General features: G+C 32.1%; 2 protein-coding genes and 1 pseudogene across 10 annotated transcripts; all 3 read left to right on the plus strand.

Moving 5' to 3' along the window:
* Positions 1 to 663: 663 nt before the first annotated feature.
* On the plus strand, positions 664 to 11,758 carry LOC110611447 (NAD-dependent protein deacetylase SRT1). 9 transcript variants are annotated; one of them, XM_021751800.2, is made up of 14 exons: positions 673 to 976; positions 2,656 to 2,685; positions 2,786 to 2,878; positions 3,525 to 3,644; positions 4,172 to 4,272; positions 4,485 to 4,593; positions 5,315 to 5,394; positions 6,839 to 6,917; positions 8,509 to 8,562; positions 8,917 to 9,013; positions 9,505 to 9,587; positions 9,785 to 9,852; positions 10,229 to 10,331; positions 11,193 to 11,758. In XM_021751800.2, the coding sequence occupies exons 1-14, from the start codon at positions 878 to 880 to the stop codon at positions 11,469 to 11,471; spliced, it is 1,395 nt and encodes a 464-aa protein (XP_021607492.1). In that variant the 5' UTR covers positions 673 to 877; the 3' UTR covers positions 11,472 to 11,758. The 9 variants fall into 9 exon arrangements, with proteins under 9 accessions (XP_043810907.1, XP_021607493.1, XP_021607492.1 ...); XM_043954970.1 differs by having other exon boundaries at positions 886 to 976; positions 2,766 to 2,878; positions 3,457 to 3,644; XM_021751803.2 differs by having other exon boundaries at positions 900 to 976; positions 2,656 to 2,720; positions 2,811 to 2,878.
* A 140-nt stretch (positions 11,759 to 11,898) lies between these two features.
* LOC110611648 lies at positions 11,899 to 12,935 on the plus strand (annotated as a pseudogene).
* Positions 12,936 to 15,686: 2,751 nt separating this feature from the next.
* LOC110610680 (nuclear transcription factor Y subunit B-9) lies at positions 15,687 to 18,227 on the plus strand. The gene is made up of 2 exons (XM_021750719.2): positions 15,687 to 15,869; positions 17,232 to 18,227. The coding sequence occupies exons 1-2, from the start codon at positions 15,806 to 15,808 to the stop codon at positions 17,897 to 17,899; spliced, it is 732 nt and encodes a 243-aa protein (XP_021606411.1). The 5' UTR covers positions 15,687 to 15,805; the 3' UTR covers positions 17,900 to 18,227.
* Positions 18,228 to 20,058: the final 1,831 nt, after the last annotated feature.

The raw sequence follows: 20,058 nt of genomic DNA on the forward strand, positions 1-20,058 counted from the left end.
TTTTATATTTTATATTTTTTAATTTTAAATAATTAAACTAAATTTATAATATTTGTAATTTTTTATTTATAAATTTAAATTAATTTTAATCAAAATTTATCATCCCGTAATTTTTTAATTAATTATATTTTTAATTTATTAAATAAAATAATTTAAATATTTTTATATTTATATTTTAATATTTTTATTTATTAAATAAAATAATTCACACTTTTTACAAATTTATTTTAATATTTAAATATTTAAATATAAATATACAATTATTAAAATAACATAAAAAATCAAAGATTACATCTTAACTAAAATGAAAAAGGAAGTTGAATTGGTCGGTTGAATATATTAAAATCTAAAGGAATAAAATAACAATAAAAAAGGAAAGTAGGGCATAAAGATTATTTTAATTAATTTACCAAAAAGAACACATTTCTTTTCAAATTTTTACTAAATTCAAAAAATAAATTGGAAAAAACCAATCAATTTAGTTTAACTTGTAATAAAAGTTGAAGTTTTAATTTATTAAATTTGATTGATTTAGTTGGATTTTTCAAAGTGATTTTAATTGACGTGATATTTTCACCGATCTGGAGAACATAAAGGAATGGGATTCTCTCATGAAGACAGAGGGCATTGATGTAATTTTGAGATAAATGGGAAATTCTTGCCTGGCATGAGGGGCATGCAAGTAAGCAAAGCCCCTATTTGGGCTTTTATGAGGGGTCTCCTTAAAAGAAGCAAATGCTTCTGATGCTTTTTCAGCAATTAGAGCAGAAGAAAGAAAAAGAAAAGGCTTCGTTCTAATTACTTGTTGCCATCATCTTTTTGATCAACTTTATAGTGAGAAAAAACATAGGGTTTTAGAGAGAGAAAGTTTGTAGCCATGTCTCTGGGGTATGCAGAGAAGCTCTCCTTCATAGAAGATGTGGGTAAAGTTGGAATGACCGAATTCTTCGACTCATCCTATGTTTTGCAGGAGAAAGTAAGCCTTTTTTTCTCTCATTCTCACTTTATATAATTGTTTTTGTTTCTTTTTTTTTTTTCTTTTTAATGCTATGTAGTTAATCGCCTTTAGTGATCACCTGAAACCTTGCCACTGGTAGTGTTCCTTTATTGTTATGCGAGGGATAGCCATAGTTTTGCGTCTGAGCTTTGTTTGGAGTACCATACAGTGCTTTTTGTTAAGATCTGATTTTTGGGTGCTTGCATTTGGTATTTTTCAGAATTGGGTTTTTGCTTGTTTCATCAGCCTTTGAGCTGGGGTTCTGTGAGGCTGTCAATGAAAATGATTAATTTTACTGTTTTAAGCTTCAATGCTAGTTTACTAAATGTACTGATGTTAGATCATCAGTATTCACGATAATGTGAATAGGCAACTGATGCAGTGAATTACGGTGCCAGAAGGAAATAGGTTGTTTGCCTTGCTTCAGATTGAAATTTTATTGCAATGCTGCCTGTCTCTGACTTCCGACACACTCGATATTCTTTCATCATCTTTATTATTTTCTTTTGTGAAATTTTCTTATTAATTTGTTCAAAGGACCATTTCAATGTGATTAAAGCTTCTGCATTTCATTATAAGGAACAAGAGAGTAGGGGGTGGTCTTGGATTTAGTTCCCGTTCCGTGGGATGCTTGTCAACTTGAAAGTTGAAATACAGTGAAGTGGGGTTCAGGTACCTATAGTGAGAAAGCTTTGATTATTTGGTTTTGTAGCCACATTGAGGCCAAAACAAAAGACTAGGAATGAGAATGAAGACCATTCTCGCTAAGTGCTTTGAGTTATAATTTCTAGTGGGTTATCCCTTTTTGAGAGTACGCACATTAGTATAATTCAAATAAGAAGTCATTTAAAATTTAAATGGGACTGGGCAATATTTTGTTGGAGGACAATAGGCCTAATTTTGACATTTGTGGCTTGGGCAATATTGCAAGTGTTATTTTATAGATGCATAATGATGCAATAATGCTGCTTTTGGATTAGAGAAAATGCTTTCCAGTGCATGACGCTTCTGCATTGCAGGCTCTAGTTTGGATTTTGCACACCCATTGCTTAACACTCAAAGGATGCTGTTTCCTATGACCTCCAGGTCACAGTAAAGCAGTGTTATCATCACATAAAGGCTCAACCTCCTGTATTTGGTTAGAGTGCATTGAAAAAATAAAATTTTAATGGGTTTATGGGGTGGAGGAAGGTAAAAGAAAATAAACAACATTAATCATCACAGAAATTTCATTCCTAATGGTTAAGTTTCTCTTATTTGTTTAGTTTCCCCTTGCCAAAATCAGAGAAGGGAAAGTAGAGAACTATGGGTTAGTGGTACAGCCTTCTTTCAACTTTTATGCATGCATTATTATTTTATTGCAATTCAGTGGATTTTATCTATCACAAATGCACTTCCAATTGGAATGGATTTTTTTTCTGATTTTAATTTAAATATTTTGATTGTCTGAATATTGTTACCATTCATGAACTGAGTTAAATATGGTCAATTATACAGTTAATCGGATATTTCACATTAATGTTGCATCTTGTACGAGTGCTTCATTTCTTGGACAACTGTATAATGTGTATTATTGTGTAATTGTCACTTCAAAATACATGATAGCTTTTCTCATTTTTGCTTACTAATGTCAAAGTGGTTTGATTTTGAATTGGCAGATTGAACGCCTTGCCAAGATGATACAAAAGGTTTGAACCTATGAAATTCACTCATTTTATTAACGGTACATATTACTTTATGCAGTTAAATCCAATAAGCCACCTTCAAGTTTTCTGTTTGTACTTGCAGAGTAAGCATCTAGTGGTGTTTACAGGTGCAGGAATATCAACTTCTTGTGGCATACCTGATTTTCGAGGCCCTAAGGGAATCTGGACACTGCAGGTGAAAATTCTGAATCCTATTTTGGGGGTCAGGGATCTAGTGAAGTCCCTTGTTTTTCCCTACTGGAATGCAGCGTATAATGATGGACTATCAATTAGAGGAAGTTTGTAGTGGGCCTGTTTTATCTTTGAGTTCTATTTGAAACTTTTTGATCTGTTGTAAACATGTTTAATGTTGCTTTTCTTTTTTCATTGAATTTTAGTCTAATCCATTTAAGGACACGTTTCAATCAATATAGCATGTCTAAACGAGGGTTAATCCTAAAGAGTTAGAGACATATTTACTATGGAAGTACTCTATATTGTTAGTTGAAAACAGTGTAAGTGAGGAGAAGTACTAAAGTTTATTATTCAGAAAGCCAAATGCACCTTTTTAAATATTAATTAGAAAAATGTGAGGAAGAGCTTGACTGCTCAAGTTCTACTAATTATGCTTCATTTTCCCTGAGACACTGTAAAATGTAGGCATTTTAGTTATCATTGAATAACTCACTTCCCTTTTCTTTTCCCCTAAAGTATTATATTTTGTGTGTTTAACTTCCTTTCTTTCTTTGTGCTTCTTATGGTGGCCGACTGCAGATGTGAACAAATTAGTCACGCCCAAGTTTCTTTGAATGATTCTTTTGATTCTTATCGACTGTTTGCAGCGTGAAGGAAAACCTTTACCTGAAGCATCTTTGCCGTTTCATCGAGCAATGCCAAGCATTACTCATATGGCTTTGGTTGCACTTGAGAAGGCTGGAATTCTGAAGTTTGTTATTAGTCAGGTAGAACTTCATTTTTCCCCCCCTTTTCTCTGAGCCCCATTTGCTACTTCTTGAAATTCATTAGCATCCTTGTACATCCTGCTTCTCAAGTAGGTGATGTGAGTCATTTCTCGCATTATATGCGTGCTTCCTGTTGGGAGTGAAGTATTATTTACATGTGTCAATGGATGGGGGAGGGTGAACATGGAAGGAGAGAGAGAGACACTCAGACAAGTTGATTCAATGTGTGTTTTTCCCCCATATCAAACAGTTAGACATTGGAGGTCAAGATTTATTTCTTATTGCTCCACTGGTTCTGTGAGACATTTGAATATATTTACATTCGTCCTAGCACCATTTTGCTTTCTAGATTTTTCAAATCCATATTGACTTTGTTTTATGATTCTGCTGGCCTAGATCCATAGAATTTGACCCTTATGTGCTTTTTGTTCAGGCTTCTTCTCCACATAAGTCAACTATTATTCATATTCGGAAACAAGTGAACTTGCTATCCTTTTTCCCTCCTACTTATTACTTTTTTGTGCCAGAATGTTGATGGCCTCCATCTTCGGTCGGGAATACCAAGGGAGAAACTTGCTGAATTGCATGGCAACTCCTTCATGGAAGCTTGCCCTTCATGTGGAGCTGAGTAAGACATGTTTTCTGTGGCAATCTTTGTTCTTGTTGTTATCCATGACCTTTATAAAAATTTCTCCATTTTTGGGGTGTGGTTACTGTCATTGTTGCGGTTTATAGAGTATTTGCTTGTTTGTACAATTATATTAGAAAGTTTGTCTTTCTTATACAATATTTATTTGTTTTTCTTACATGATATTTAGTATCATTATTAAACTCGTGAAGGTATTTGCGGGATTTTGAGGTGGAAACTATTGGGTTGAAGGAGACATCACGCCGCTGCACTGATGTGAAATGTGGAGCAAAACTAAGGGATACAGTTCTTGACTGGGAGGTATTTTTGGTGTTTATGCTATGTATTATAAAATGCATTAAAACTCAGCACTTTAAGGTATATGAAAAGATTATGTAGATAGCTTCCAACAACATGGAAACGTTGCACATTGTTAACCCTCTCTCTCTCTGTTTTTTTGTTTTGGTTGCAAGTGAAGTGAAATAGCATGTAGGTCTAGGTTATTCATATTTTATCTCCTTCACTTGGTTTATGTCCGTATCTTGTAATCCTGTGGTCATATCAAGCAAACTGCAAGCCTTTGGGAGAAGATGGAGGTAGTTTGATGTCACTGACTGTAAAAGGTGATTAAATATGAATGCAACCACAATTTTTTACTAAGAAAATTTGGTGAAGGTTTTGGATTTGATAGGGATCCACATGGATGCAACTTTTAGCCAATTTATGTATAGAACGTCTAGGTCAGCTACAATATGTGGCATGAAAATAGAAAAGCAGTTTTTGATGCTCATGTATGCATAATTTTTTGAGATATTCTAAAGAATGCCTAAAAACTCAAAAAGTGATAGTGACCATGTAACCAAATTCAATGTTCAGTGATTGCAACTAAAAAACCCTGGGACTAACTTGATTCTGATAGCTTTCTTTCTTCCTTTTGCCCACTAGAATTTATTGAAAAACACATGTTGCTCAGAAATTCTATTATCTTTCTCCCTCTCTCTCTTTATCTATATCTATGTCATCTATCTATCTATACATGCAGGATGCGTTGCCTCCAAAAGAGATGCTTCCTGCTGAGAAGCACTGCAGGATGGCCGATCTTTTATTGTGTTTAGGGACAAGGTAATGTAGGCTTACTAGTTGTAGTTGACAGTAAAATTTTCAATACAGTCATTGTATCCAAATTATGTACTGATTTAGTCTAGGGGGTTTTGGAACTGTGCAAATGTTCCTCTGGCACACTAGGTTGCTGTTCAGTTCCCATGATGAAGCTTTAGAAACATGCAAGTCATGGGTCCTTAACCATCCATTTTAATTTAGCCATCTTTCTGCAACCAACCTAACAAGCTTCTCTCTCTCTGCCTATGAAATTTTTTGAAGTATGAAATGCGGAACATAGAATATACAAAAAATATGGCAAAATGAGTCAGCCTATGAGAGGCCACTTGCATAGTTGAACAGGTATCTAAACTCTAAAACTCCTGTATGCTGTGCAAACTTCAATTCAATCCAGTAGCCAGCAAACTACCTTTCTTTACAAACCAAAGAACCGAAGCCTATTTAATGCACTAGGCAGGCATGGGCAACTGAACTAGCATTGTATCTTCCGATGTAATATGGGGCGGGATGGTGTCAAGCCTCACGTAGATTTGAGCATTGTATTGATGAGGCTACCACCTATAATATAAAATATAATAAACAAAGGTTAAAATGCACAAGCCATGCATGGAAGGGAAAAAAAAGAACAATATCCAGTTAACATTCCATATTCTTTGAGCAGTCAATTTTGATTCTGGCATATTGCCAATTAGTGCTATGTCCATGTAAAGCTCAAATCCGTAATAAATGCATGTATTTGTTGCTCAACCCTTTCTCCAATTGAACTGCTGAGCTTGATTCCTTATTTGTTTTTGTTGATAATCATGGGCCTAGGAGTGTGGATCAACAAATAGGCATGCTTCCATGCTGAACTAGGCCTGAAAATAGACTCTGCATCGCTTGGATTTGCCTCGAACTTATATGCCTGTTAACTTTCCTGTACACTGCCGATATGAACTTAATCCCTTAAGCCATATTGCATATTCCCCCTCAAGTGCATCTGCTTCATCACAAGCTTCATAGTCCCAATTGTGACTTGGAATTGCATGGCTTGGCCCATCTAACTTGGGTGTGGCTACTTTTGACTCTGTTCCTCAAGGTTTAGCTCCTTTTGGCTAGCTCATGGGAACGCCCGAGTCTGGCTCATTTTTTTGGCCTGCCACCATGCCTTTGGGTCCCAGATCTATGGCCATTGGGCCTCACGTCACGCTCTAATAGTAATATCATGTTTAGGTTCATGGTTTCAGGAGGGTGGATCAACAAATAGGCAGGGATCCTTGTTGAATTGGGCTTGAAACTGGACTCTCCCATTGTTCATTTGGCCTTGAACTTATGCGCCCTTTAGTTTTCTTGTTCATTGCTGATAGGGGGCTTGTTTCCCACAAGCCATATTCCAACAGTTTTTATATTATACTTTGTTTATGCCGTATGTTTCCTTTGATTACCATGGCATGACTTCTATGTGCAGTTTGCAGATCACTCCAGCATGCAACCTGCCTCTGAAATGTCTTCGTGGTGGGGGGAAGATTGTGATTGTGAATCTTCAGGTATTTCCTATGTATATGCATACTCAACTTGTTCATGTACTTAGCTTTTAAATTAAAATTGCATTTTAGAGGTTGATTCTCCTCCAGACCAAAGTTATAATTTGATATTGAAGGACTCCAGCTCGACCATTCTTTTCAGAAAGCTATTCATGAAAGTTGATTGAGAACTTTATATCTAAAGAGCTCCTCTTATCACCATTCTGCTGAGAATTGCAGTTGTTATCACTGCTCATAAATTCTGATCGGTTTTAAGCACGGCTTTTTTGAAAAAAAAAAACGTAGTGGTATTTTTTTTCTGTAATAGTTTGTTTCCATATTCTTTTTGGTTGGAGGTTAATTTTTGCTAATATGAAATATATAGTGGTGTAATTAGAGGTGAAACTCAAGTGTGCAATACAGGACGCAAAAGAGGCTTCCTTGGAGAAAACAAAATATGAAGGATGAACAGACGAATAGTGTTTAAGGAATAATAAAAGCGAGGGGCAAAAGAAGGATTAGATAACTCCAACCAAGTATGCAAACCTCAGAGATAGTGTTCAAGGAATAATGAGAGCTATGGGCAAAAGAAGAATTAGATAACTCCCACCAAGTATGCAAAAACTCATAATTAGTCTGCTACTGTTCCTTACTGACTCCAGTGTTCTGGAATTCTCTTACCCTAATAAGCATAGTGGGTATGTTGTTTGCATTGAATCGATTTATGATTTCTCTGTTCGGTTTACAGATGCAGCATCTGTCTTCAATCAATACACACACCCCCTGCCAAAAACTGCCACACCCATGCCCCCAAAACTGGAAAAAGAAAAAAGGAAGAGTAGAAGATAGTCTGTATCTAGTCAAAATATGGATGAAGTGGCAATCAGAGTGAATGGGTCAATTGGTAGGTGATGAATGTGGGTGGGTTAGTAGAGCACCAAGTCTCCTTCCAAGGAAATTAATTGCACTTGAATTCTGCAAAGCATGAGCAAAAGATCACTTCAAAAGAACTGCTATGGTTCACTACCAAACTGCAATATGTGATATTTGTTTGATTCAGGCTATCGTGTTCTTTGTGCAAGGGAAGCTTACTGCTTGGTCCAGAACATGTTCTGGTTTCTTTGAAGTGTGTTATTACTGCTTTCATTTAGTGTTAGTTGCACAAACATACAGTAATTACCCATATTTCATTTACCTGGACTGCCCTTTAGATCTAGTATATAGATATTCTATATGGGGTTCTTCCCTTTGAATTTCAAGCTCTGAAACAGAAACTTCATTGTAAGTTATGAATAGCTTATGATTCTTATCAGAAGATGGAGAGTTCAAGGGAAATGGGAGAAATGGAGCTTGTAAAAATAGGTGTTAGCCATCTTTATGATTGAGAGAGTTGAATATTTTTCTACAATCAGGAGTGATTCTATTGTTGTTGTGCATGTATTTGTGCATATATATGTTACTTATGACATGGAAGAATCATGAAGATAATATATTTTATTGAAGACACCAAAATTGGTGCATAATTGGTTAGTCACTGTTTTTTACTTTCTCTATTGCTGGTGTAATATATTATGACTCAGTTTGAATCTTGTGATTGTTCTATTCCACTATGCAGAAAACTCCAAAGGACAAGAATGCTTGTTTGGTGATCCATGGCTTTGTAGATAAGGTAGTTGTATTTCCACATTGATACCTATAGATATTTTTACTTCTCCTATTCAATCCTTTTTCTCTCTCTTGTTTTCTTTTGTTTTCTGATTTTGGCTGTAATTATGAAATGAATCTTACTAGTTACTACCTTATGTTGCACAACCTTGCATTTCTTGGATCCAATTATTGTAAATTTTAATCTGTAAAATTTTATTTCATTATTCCTCGGGTTTATCAGCTTGCACGCTACATGCATCAGGGATGTGCATGTCTGTATGTAGTTTCCCTCCAATCGTACACATATGATTACATTTGGAATAAACCTTTATTATTTGCTTTTTTATCTAATATCTGCTGCTTTGAACAAGAACAGGTTATAGCAGGAGTAATGGATTTTCTTAGTATGCAAATTCCTCCATATGTCAGGATTGATCTTCTACAGATAATCATTACTCGGTCACTGAGTGCAGGTATCTTCTTCTGGATTTGTGTCTAGCATATAACCTTTTTCCAGCATACATAATGCAATCTATGCATTTGCATTTTTGACACTCATGGCCATGAGACATAGCAGGAAGATCCTCTCAGTAGTGTCTTATATACTCTCTCTATGGTCTGGAAGAAAATTCTTGGCTCACCTTATCTGTAAGAAGCTTGACATTTGCGTATTTGACTCTGAAAAGCCTGCATTTTATGCATCCTTTAAAAACGTAGTCTGATGTTTCTCAATTTTTGTTGTGCTGGATGTGTTTATGACATTGGAACAAGGTGTGCCTCATCATTATTTTTTTTGCCACATGATGCATTGAGACTAAACTTCTTAAGCAAATCTGGCATTGAATTGAAGACAGCTAAGCTTGTTGCTAGGGGCCTCATCTGAAACATCTACTAGAAATTCATTTTACTAGGTCCCTGAGACTGGTTTTTGTAACTTTCTGATTGTGATCTGTCCACTTAACAGATAAAAAATTTGTGAACTGGACCCTCCGAGTAGCAAGTGTGCATGCACTTAAAGCACCATTGCCATTCATAAAGTCCATTGAGGTGAACATAAATTTTATTCTTTTCAACCATTTGGGGCAAGTCCATCTGATAAACTTTTCTCCAACTTAGTTCTGCTTTATCACACTACATATTAACTACGTGTGTGAAGTCGCTTTAAATTTAAGAGAATTTATATATTACCAAGTCAGTATTTTGTTGTCTGTCTCCCCTTTTCAACATACTTTCTGCTATCCCAGGTTTCCTTCTCAGATGAACACAAGTATAAAGCAGCAGTTCTGCATGAGCAGCCTTTTAACCTGAAACGGTTTGTCCAATCCTTTCTTCTGCATTTGTTTGGTCTTCACATATAATTAGGATTTTTTTTTTCGATGAGTTTGCTTAGCCATGCATAAAGAAGATATGTGATCCCAATCCCACATCGGTGGGATATGGGTAGGAATCTTGATATATAATACCTAGCTTTTAATAATTATTAAATAACTTGTATTAACCATTTTAGGTTAAGTGGAAAATAGGTTCAAAAGTTATTTGGGTCAGTTTGGGCCGAGCTGTTACAAGACATGAGTTGGTTCAATTGATCCCATGAGATTATATAATCCAATTTACAGTTGTGGAGTTTAATGTCCCATGTTGTTCTATTGCCAGATAATATCCTCACTACTTATATTTGTTTGCATCAGGAGAACTGTGACAACAGAAGCATTTGAAATTTTGTTGAAACTCAACTTCAGTGATGGCTGTGGTTGTCTGTGCACCCAAATCAATATCCCGTTTGGTTTTAAGGTACAAAGAGGACAAATTTACTTCTATACTCATTTCATATTCCTGTTGATTGTTAGTGTAGAGTGTTCTGTTAGTTTCAAGGTTTCTTTCTGTGAGCAGATAGTGTATGCTTTCTATTAGTTCTTAGAATGAGATGAGAAATCCCCTCTCCTGTTGAAAGTTGCAATCTTCTTCCAGAAAAGCCAATGTTTTCAAAACCCCCATTAAATTTCATTTCTTTATTTTTCAGAAAAAAGAAAATAAATAATGGCCCATGGATATTATACCTTTATTTTTAAAATTACAAATTTATGATAGGATTAGGAAGTCATACTCAAGATATGTAAAAGGAAAAAAAAAGATCCAATAATCTCTGATTTTGTTTCTTGAAGTTGTCCATAAAATAGTTGATTGCAATAATGGAGGTAGTTAATGCATGCCACTGTGCTCATAAAATATTTGAAATTTTCTTTTAATCGGTAAATGTCTAGTTAATTTCATCAATATTTGTCTAGTTAATTTCATCAATATTTTTCTAATTAGGCACAACGCTCAGTATGATGTGTCGATTTTTAGCATTTTTTCCTTTTTCCTTACCATGTATTGATGATTGTTGTCAACAATACTCTTTTTCAATTCCTAAGATATTCAATATCAATAGTTGTAAATTCTCCATCTCTATTAGATACTTTGCAACGAGAGCTGTCATATATATGTCTATGGAGGAAGCATGTTTTCTACAGTTTAAGTCAACTTTTTCTTATCAACTTGCTCTAGGCGAACTGAAATCTGACAACTATAATTCACATTAATACATATAGCTCAATAGCTGCCTGGCTGTTTATCAGAGGCCTAAGCATATTGTACCTTGTTGCCATGTAGGGTTTAAATGACTGTTCTAAACATGACAAGGACAGTGCAATACAAGATCTGAGAGAGAAGGCTATTCAAGATTCTTGTTGTGGTCAGAATGTAGTGATCGAAAGAAAGACCATTTCGGTTCCAAAAACTGAGTTCACAGTCCATGCCGTCGTGACCAACATCAAATCATTTGAATCTGATTCTTTGAATAATGATGTGAAAATAGCAAAAGGAAGTATGAATGGCAGTGAGACATCTCGAAAACGATCAAAAGGTCGGAAGCGGAAATCAAGATTTTAAAAACCAGGGCGTATATTTTGGTTGTATATATACATATTTCTTATAACTCAGAAAGTATAACATGCAGTATCAGTGACTGGGTGAATTTTGTTAGATATTACACTCAGTCTCCCTAGCTTCGGTAGGTAAGATGACAAATTTTGAGATTACAAAGTGCTTCAACCTCCAAAGGGAAAAAAAAAAAAAAAAAAAAAAAGAGTTCCATATTGGGCATCTGCTGTTTTGCTTGTGTTTCTCAACGTACATTGGAGCGGGAAAAAGAATGAAAATCACCATTGCTTATTTTACTATTTGGGTTAATGTTTAATTTTTCTAACTCCTTTGGCATTTTAACTTGCTAGTTACTAGTACCAGGCAAGGATTTACATATTCTTATCATTTCATTGTTGATGGAGGAGGCTTGAAGAATTGATTGGTTGGAATGGTCTGATTTTAGATCAATATATATTTTGATCATTTCTATCTTCAAACATAACTGATGTTCAGTGATTTCTTTTGGCTGCCTCTCAATGTAAAGCTATCTACATTGGCAACAGCTCATGATGTGTTAATTAAAATAATTTAGGTCAGTTGGATCTGAGCTGTTACATTATAACTGTTAATGCTTTCTTTACATGCAGTTTATTGCATTGTTCAAAGATCAGCAAAATCAAACCCGCACATGTTTAGATATAAAACAGCTGCTGCTCTGCTCTTTGCTTCATTAGGCTATCGTTACTTGGCTTCATATACACCCAAAGGCTTACTGCGGGTCATATCTCTTAACACCTGTGTTCTACGTGCTTTACATCCTCCCTTGGTATTCTTCCTCTGCCTTCATCAGAGGGATCTTATCTTTCTTAATCACAGATCACTTCTTTCAAACACATCTTCTGTTTCAACTGAGGTTCTGTTCTAGACTGCAAAAACTACATAGATTTTGCCTTGGTTGCCATTTTTCCATTCCAAGTGAAGAAAAATCAGACCTGTTTAAAGTTTAAACCCTTCTCCAGGTCTAAAATTTCTACATGAACTAGCAGTACTATTTATCGCCAACAGCCAATCATCCTCAATACTCATTTTCTGTTGCATGGTATCTGCATAATCTATGGATTCTATTTCCTTTTCACTTATGGTTCAGTCTCGGTTGGAGCCATGTCAGATATGTGCAGTGCCCCTATTCAGCAAGCCATATTAAGCCACATCTTTGCAAGACTTCTGGGGTAGGAGTTGGAACTGCTTGTCTTCCAATATTCTGAGACAGACAATATATAAACCCATTGGTGTTGGGCCAGCAAAAGTGGTGGCTCTAATCACTACGCTTGTGGTTTCTGGCATCATGCATGAGCTTATGTTCTACTACATCACCAGTGAGAACAAACCCACTTGGGAAGCCACCTAATTGTTTGGTCCTTGCAGCTGCTTTCAAGTATTGGGCTGGAGCTCAGGGTTGGAAGCAACACCAGTAGTTTCACCATTGCCCTTCTCAACATATTAATTAATAGAACGAATAATTAATAAATTTTTAATATATTTTTCAAAATTAATAAATTTTTTATATTATAAAAATTAGATAATAAATTTTTTATAAAATAAATAGAGAAAATAATAAATAAATTATCATTTCAAAAGTAAAATGACCCATAATTTGAGGGAAAAAAAAATCAAATAGACCTATTGAGACGAAGGGAATGCCCTCCAATTAGAAAATTTTTTTCTTGATATAGAATAAAGTATTTGTGTTCAAAGTAGTAAGATTTTGAGTGTAACATCCAATGCCATATGTTAAATTAATATTCTTAAATATATATAATGTGAAAAGTATGATAACTCTGGATTGCTGTAATAAATAAAAGTTGGCCTCAATTCAATAAGGGGAAATCTTACCAAACTTACTCATGATTCTACCAAATCTCTCCAAATTTTCTTCATTATGATTTGTTATTAATGGGCATGTATATCATCACCTATACAATTATGGAACATTCGATTCACTCAAGATGATTGAAGCTTAATTCTACTAAACGCTAATATTCACTTTTTAATATTATAAAAAAAATAACAATAAAATTTACTAATTAAACTATAGAAAAAAATTAGTTACTAAAATAAATTATCTACCGTTTATCAATTATTAAAACTATCAATCGTTTACTGTAATTTGTTTGGATTTGATTATTGTATTTTAGCTAATATATATATACCTTACGATCATCCTTTCAAAAATTAATAAAATGGAGTTTATACCTTTAAGAATTTCAAGCACTTCTTTAACGAATTTAATATAGTATAAAAAAGTCTATACATTTTTATCGATCAATAATTTTATTGTTTGTATTTTAAATAATTAATAATTTATTTTAGTGATTATTTTTTTATAATTTAATTAATAAATTTTATCGTTATTTTTTTTTAATGATAATAGTTAGATAAATTTTTATATCAGAAGTTTTATATAATTAATTAAACTGTGTAAAACAATATATGAACTTAGACATAAATATTGAATCTAATAATAACCAAATACATCCTTATAAAGTCAATAATAAAAATGATAATTCTTACAAATCTTTAATTATATTATAAATAATAGTATGCTTTTGAGTAAAAAAAAAAAAGATACATTTAACGGTTTTCATCCTCATCATATATATGCAAAAATATAATAAATACAAAGAATCTTACTAATTTTATTTTATAATGGTTTTTTTTTTATTGCCAGATAGAAATATAAATAGAATGAATTATGTTAGGTTTTTCTGATAATTGAAAATGAGATAGGATAAAATTAATCTAATTATCTTATCGTTAATTATAATTACTAATTATATAGAAAATGAATAATAAAAATAGTAATTTCTTACGAATCTTAGTTATTTTATGAACAATTGTATGCTTTTATTGAAAAGAATGGATAAATTTAATAGTATCTATCCTTATAATCTAAATGTAAATTTCTTCGAATCTAGTTTATTCCATTAGTATGATTGTTCATTAAGAATGAGTCGATATGATTTTAGTTTTTACTTATTTAAAATAATTTCAATTGACAAAAAATTAATTATTTTATTTTATTTAAATATTTTTAAATTTAAAATTTTGACTCGATAAATATAATGAATCGGAAATCGGACCGCTACCAGCGCTAGAATCCAGATCGACTTAAGGTCGCCAGGACCCGTAGCAAGTCTATTATATATTTTGTACATCTAATTATGTATGGGATTATATCAGATGTACAAGATGTATAGTAGACTTGCTATGGGTCCCGGCGACCTTAAGTCGATCTGAATTTTAGCGTTGGTAGCGGTCCGATTTCCGGATGTTACAATAGATTTTATTAATAACATAAGTCAATTCATTCAATGAAAACGAACAAGGTACGTGCCGCTCATGTGTATGTATATATATATATATATAACGGTATTTTTCTTTTCTATGAGTAACGAAAGACAAATAAAATGACGTATAATATATTTTTTATTATTAAAAATGAATTATAATAAGAAAAAACTAACTTTGTCATTTTACGTTTATTGATTTTACCTACTCCTTATATATATATATATAGAAAGTGAATAGTAAAAATAATAAATTTTTTAATAAATCTTTAACTGTGCTATGAATAGTTAAAAATTAAAAAGAAGTTAAATTTTAATACAAACATTATGGGATTTCAAAATGATTATGTTTATGCTAAACTAGTAAGTGGTATAAAATTTATTTAACATGGAAAACCATTATTTTCAGAAAAAAAAATTATTATAAGAAAAATAAAAAATTGAGAAAAATAATATTATGCAACTATCATTTTTGTGAAACGAGCATACAATTTGGCTTTATATGGTTTTTACATGAATTGTCTTGCAATGAAATTAAATAATCACATCTAAATTTATGAATTTATTATAAAAATTAAAATAAAAATTTAATTTAATTTAATAATTATTAAGTTTATTTTTACACGAGATACATCTTTATAGTAGAAACACTCCCAACTAGTTAGAAGTAATCACTCTTATTAATGGTGGCCTCGTAATCAAAGCCAGTGGTTTTTTAATTCCAGAGGCAAAACATGAGGTTGGTTGACTAGCCAACTGTTTCTTCCGGTAAAGGTAACCGTGGCAGCCAATCAGAGAAGGGTTTCCACCGGCTACAGTGGGTTCCTCTTCAGAAACGCCGGTTCGCCAAGTGGAGTTTCACCTCTCGAGGGCCTATAAATAAGCCCACTCTGGGACTGGTGAGCGTATACTTCCCATTGAAGAGACAAGCAGAGCACACACTATTATAATAGTAGAATTTATAGTTTTTGATATATAGGGAAACACAGAAAAAAGAAAAAAAACAAAAAAGCCATGGAACGTGGAGGCAGGCTCCATCGCTATCGCAAGCATGCAAAGCAACCAGTAGCCAGCTCTGGTAAAATTTCTACTGACGGTTTCGTTTTTTTGGGGCTTTTTTTTAAATTTTCTTCTCATTTTTTTATCTTCATTAAAGCTCATTTCCTTTTATTTCGTCTTTATGATTTGAAAGAATTTTTTTTCCTTTTTTTTTCGTTGATGAATTTATCTAAGATCAGTGGTGATAGACCCCATGCATGTCTAGATTTTTCCCCTTGAAATGGTCGTTTCGATGCGTGTTAAATTTTGGATTTCTGTTCTTAATTAGCATGCAAATGTCTTTTCAGGCTGATCAACTTCGATTCTTTTTTTTCTTATGATTATTATCAAAAAGAAAAAAAATATAAAGAGAGAGGGAGAAATTCCATTTTCTTTCATGTTTTATAGAACAGATTTTTGATGGGGGAAAAAGTTATTTTATTGTTATATATGGAAAATATTTAACAAGGTTTTCAGCGGATTTTGGCATGAACAAACGAAGTTTATGTGAGAAAAAGGTGACCTGTTTGACCTGATTCTCCATTTACAGTAACGGTTGTTTTCAATGTTTCTGCTTTTAAATAATTATGAGATTTAATATCGTTTTCATATGTCATTTGCTAATTCACTTGATGATGTGGCAGGCATGCATGCAATAGCTGCTGACTCATTCAGATAGAATTCATAAATTTCATGCATGGTTTCTTTTCTTCGTTTTTTTCTATACAAGTAATTAATTCTTGAAATCAATCTTTTTATTTTGTATACAATTTTTTTAAACAAAAGAACTGTTTATTTAGCGTAATCCACATAGAGGATTTGAATAATAAAAGTGCTACTAATTTGGTTAAACAAGGAAAGGAAGGGAAGAGTTAAATATTTTAAAAAAAAAAAAAAAACTGAAAAGTATTTTGACTTTTGACCAACTGAACGTGAGCTAGGCCCTACTCATGGGTTTGGTGCGTACCCCACACACAATGCTGTTTCTGTTCGATGTATGTGGGACCCGTGGGTCCTACTTCCTTCTAAATGGAGGCACATGGTCTTGCAAGTTGCTGAGGTGGCATTTATATCACTTTTTTGTTTTCAGGTTTTTGGTCTGCTGAGATGGCAAAATAACGGACAAAACATAGAAACTGCAAACCTGCTCCCTTTAACTCTCAAGATGATTTTTTCAATGGATGGGTGTTGTGACGAGTAGTTTTACATATTTTTTTAAAAAATAAAATAAAATATTTTATTTTTATGATAAAGAAAATATTCGTTTAGAATATTTTATTTTTTAATAAATTAATCGAGTGTAAATAGAATTTATTTTTAATTTAGTGAGTTGAAAACACTTATAGTTATAAATAAACAAAAAAAAATGACTTTTTTCCTTTCACTTTTCTGTTGATTGCAGGTCCAGGCAGTAGTTTAGCCCCAGCGAACATCAATCCTCCAAGGCTTCCCAGTTTCAGCCAGATCAAGGCCAACGAAGGCAACTCATCAACTGCGACGCAAGCCAACCAGCTCGGCCACCAACCAAGGCCTTGCATGGTCCGTGAACAGGACCAGTACATGCCAATAGCCAATGTGATTCGCATCATGCGTCGTATCCTCCCAGCTCATGCTAAAATCTCTGATGATGCTAAGGAAACCATCCAAGAATGCGTATCTGAGTACATAAGCTTCATCACTGGAGAGGCCAATGAACGCTGTCAGCGTGAGCAGCGCAAGACTATAACTGCTGAGGACGTTCTTTGGGCTATGGGAAAGCTAGGCTTCGATAACTATATTGAGCCTCTCACTTTGTTCCTCAACCGCTATCGTGAGACGGAGAACGACCGTAGCTCTATACGCGAAAACATCTTGAAGCGCAGCAGCGCTGGAGTTGTGGAATATGGGATGCCTGCTTTTGTTCCAAGTTTCCCCATGGGGCCTCCTCCACCGGCATTTGGTGGTTCACTGATTGGTGGATACTACAGGAATGTGTCTGATTCTGCTGCTGGCCTTGGAGGTGGGTCTTCTGATTCAAACCCAAATCCAAATCCCCTCGCTAACTTTGATCCGTTTGCTCAGTTCAAGTAACGACATGCATGATAGCTAGCTGAACAAGAAAGTGATAAGATTAAAAGGAATAAGTTAAGGGATGTTATATTAAAACTATAATTAATTAAACAAGAATATAGCTGATAAAAGGATGGTACAAGAGACCATGTGTTTCTCTTCCATGCAAGGAGAGAAAACAATGGCTCCCTCCTGTGCCTTGTTTCCTAATATGTAGTTGCCTTTTCTTTTTATTGGACTGCTAATCTTGTAGCTTACTAGCTTTATCTGCTCTTATTATGAAATGCTTTACCCATAGTATGGGGAAGACCTAATATTAATTAATCTATTTTGATTTTGCCTTGTCTTCTTCATATGTTTAGCTAAATGATGCTGCAGTAGGTAGGAGGAATTGGTCCATGGGACTCTATTCCCTCTCCCAAGCATAGGAATTATTGAAGAAAAAAATATTTGCCTAATATATATAGCTGTTAATTAACGCCAATTACCAAATGGAATTGAATATTTATAACATATTAAAAAAGTTTGTAGAGAAATGTGAGTTTTTATGTATTAATTAGAAATCTTCAACCACATCAAGTAGGAGAACATCATGACTTTGAGGATTAATGGTGAAAAACAGGCTTCTCAGTATGTGGATCTTGTATCTGTATTTTTCATTTCGAGATCAACTCGAATACATATTTATTGAGAATGTTTGAACCAAAATCAAAAGGACAAGAGATGATCCTAAAAACCAAACGGTTTTTGGAGGTTTCAAATCGAATCCAACCAAAATTAAAAAAATAATAATAATGGTATAAGAACCGAATTGTACTGAATCGAATTTATTTAACTATTTAATTTTAATTTTATCTTTTATTTTAAGAAAAATACCAAAATCGAATCATAATCGTACGCAAAAATTGATTTATATATATTATATAGATATTTAAATAATTTTGAATGATATTATAATTCTAATGTATACTTCCAATAATATGTTTTATGAATCATATAAATTCAATAAAATTATACACAGATAATTGCAATATTATTTAATTATTAATTATTTTTTATTATTTTATTTAATCAATTTAGTTAATTAATTATAATTTATACTATTTAAATAAATTACATATATATATAATATCTATACTAATAGAATGAGAATAAAAAATTACTAAAATAATTATATATATATACTTATAATTATTATATATATATATATATAATAACAATATAAAATTATTATACTTTTTAATCATTAATCAATTATTATAAATATACTATTATAATTTAACTAATTTAATTAATTAATTAAAGTTGACCTATCTAAATAAATTATATAAATGCACTATATTATAAATTACTAAAATAATTATATATAGATTGAAAAGTATGTATATATACTTCTAATTGTTATTAGTAGCTATATATATATATATATATATATATATATAATTATTATATATTTTAGTCACTAATCAATTAATAAAAATTTATAAAAGTAAAATTCAATTAATTTAATTTATTAATTATATTTTATTTTATTTAAATAAATTATATTATAGATTATGTCCATATTAATAAAATTTATACTAATAAAATATAAATTATTAAAATCAATTTTATATATATATATATATATATACTTGTAATTATTATTATTATTTCTATATATATATATAATTATTAACCATATTATATAAAATTAAAAATAAAATAAATTAAAATAATTGTGACTATTTAAAAAATATATTATTAAACTAAATTACATAATTTTAGATATTAAATTACGTAATTTTACTATAAAAAATAAAAAAAATTAAATATATATGTAATATATTAGATAAATGATAAAAACTCGTCTAGTTAAAATTTATTTTTTGTAAAAACATTACAATAAAGTTTTTAAAAATTTTATTAGAAATTTTTGTCTTTAAACTATATTATATTTGATTATTTAATATTTTTATATATTTTAAATAAAAATATTATATAATATTATAAATATTTAATATTATTTTAAAATTAAAATATGAGATTTATTAATTTGATATAAAAAATATCAGTACTATATGATAAGTATTTAATTATTTTATTTAAATTTAAATTTTATTATAGAAATTAAAAATTATTTTAAAATTAAAATAAATATTAAAATTGAATCGAAATAAAAAATATATAAAATTATATCA

The sequence above is a fragment of the Manihot esculenta genome, chromosome 3, assembly GCF_001659605.2.
Source record: "Manihot esculenta cultivar AM560-2 chromosome 3, M.esculenta_v8, whole genome shotgun sequence".
Classification (NCBI taxonomy): domain Eukaryota; kingdom Viridiplantae; phylum Streptophyta; class Magnoliopsida; order Malpighiales; family Euphorbiaceae; genus Manihot; species Manihot esculenta.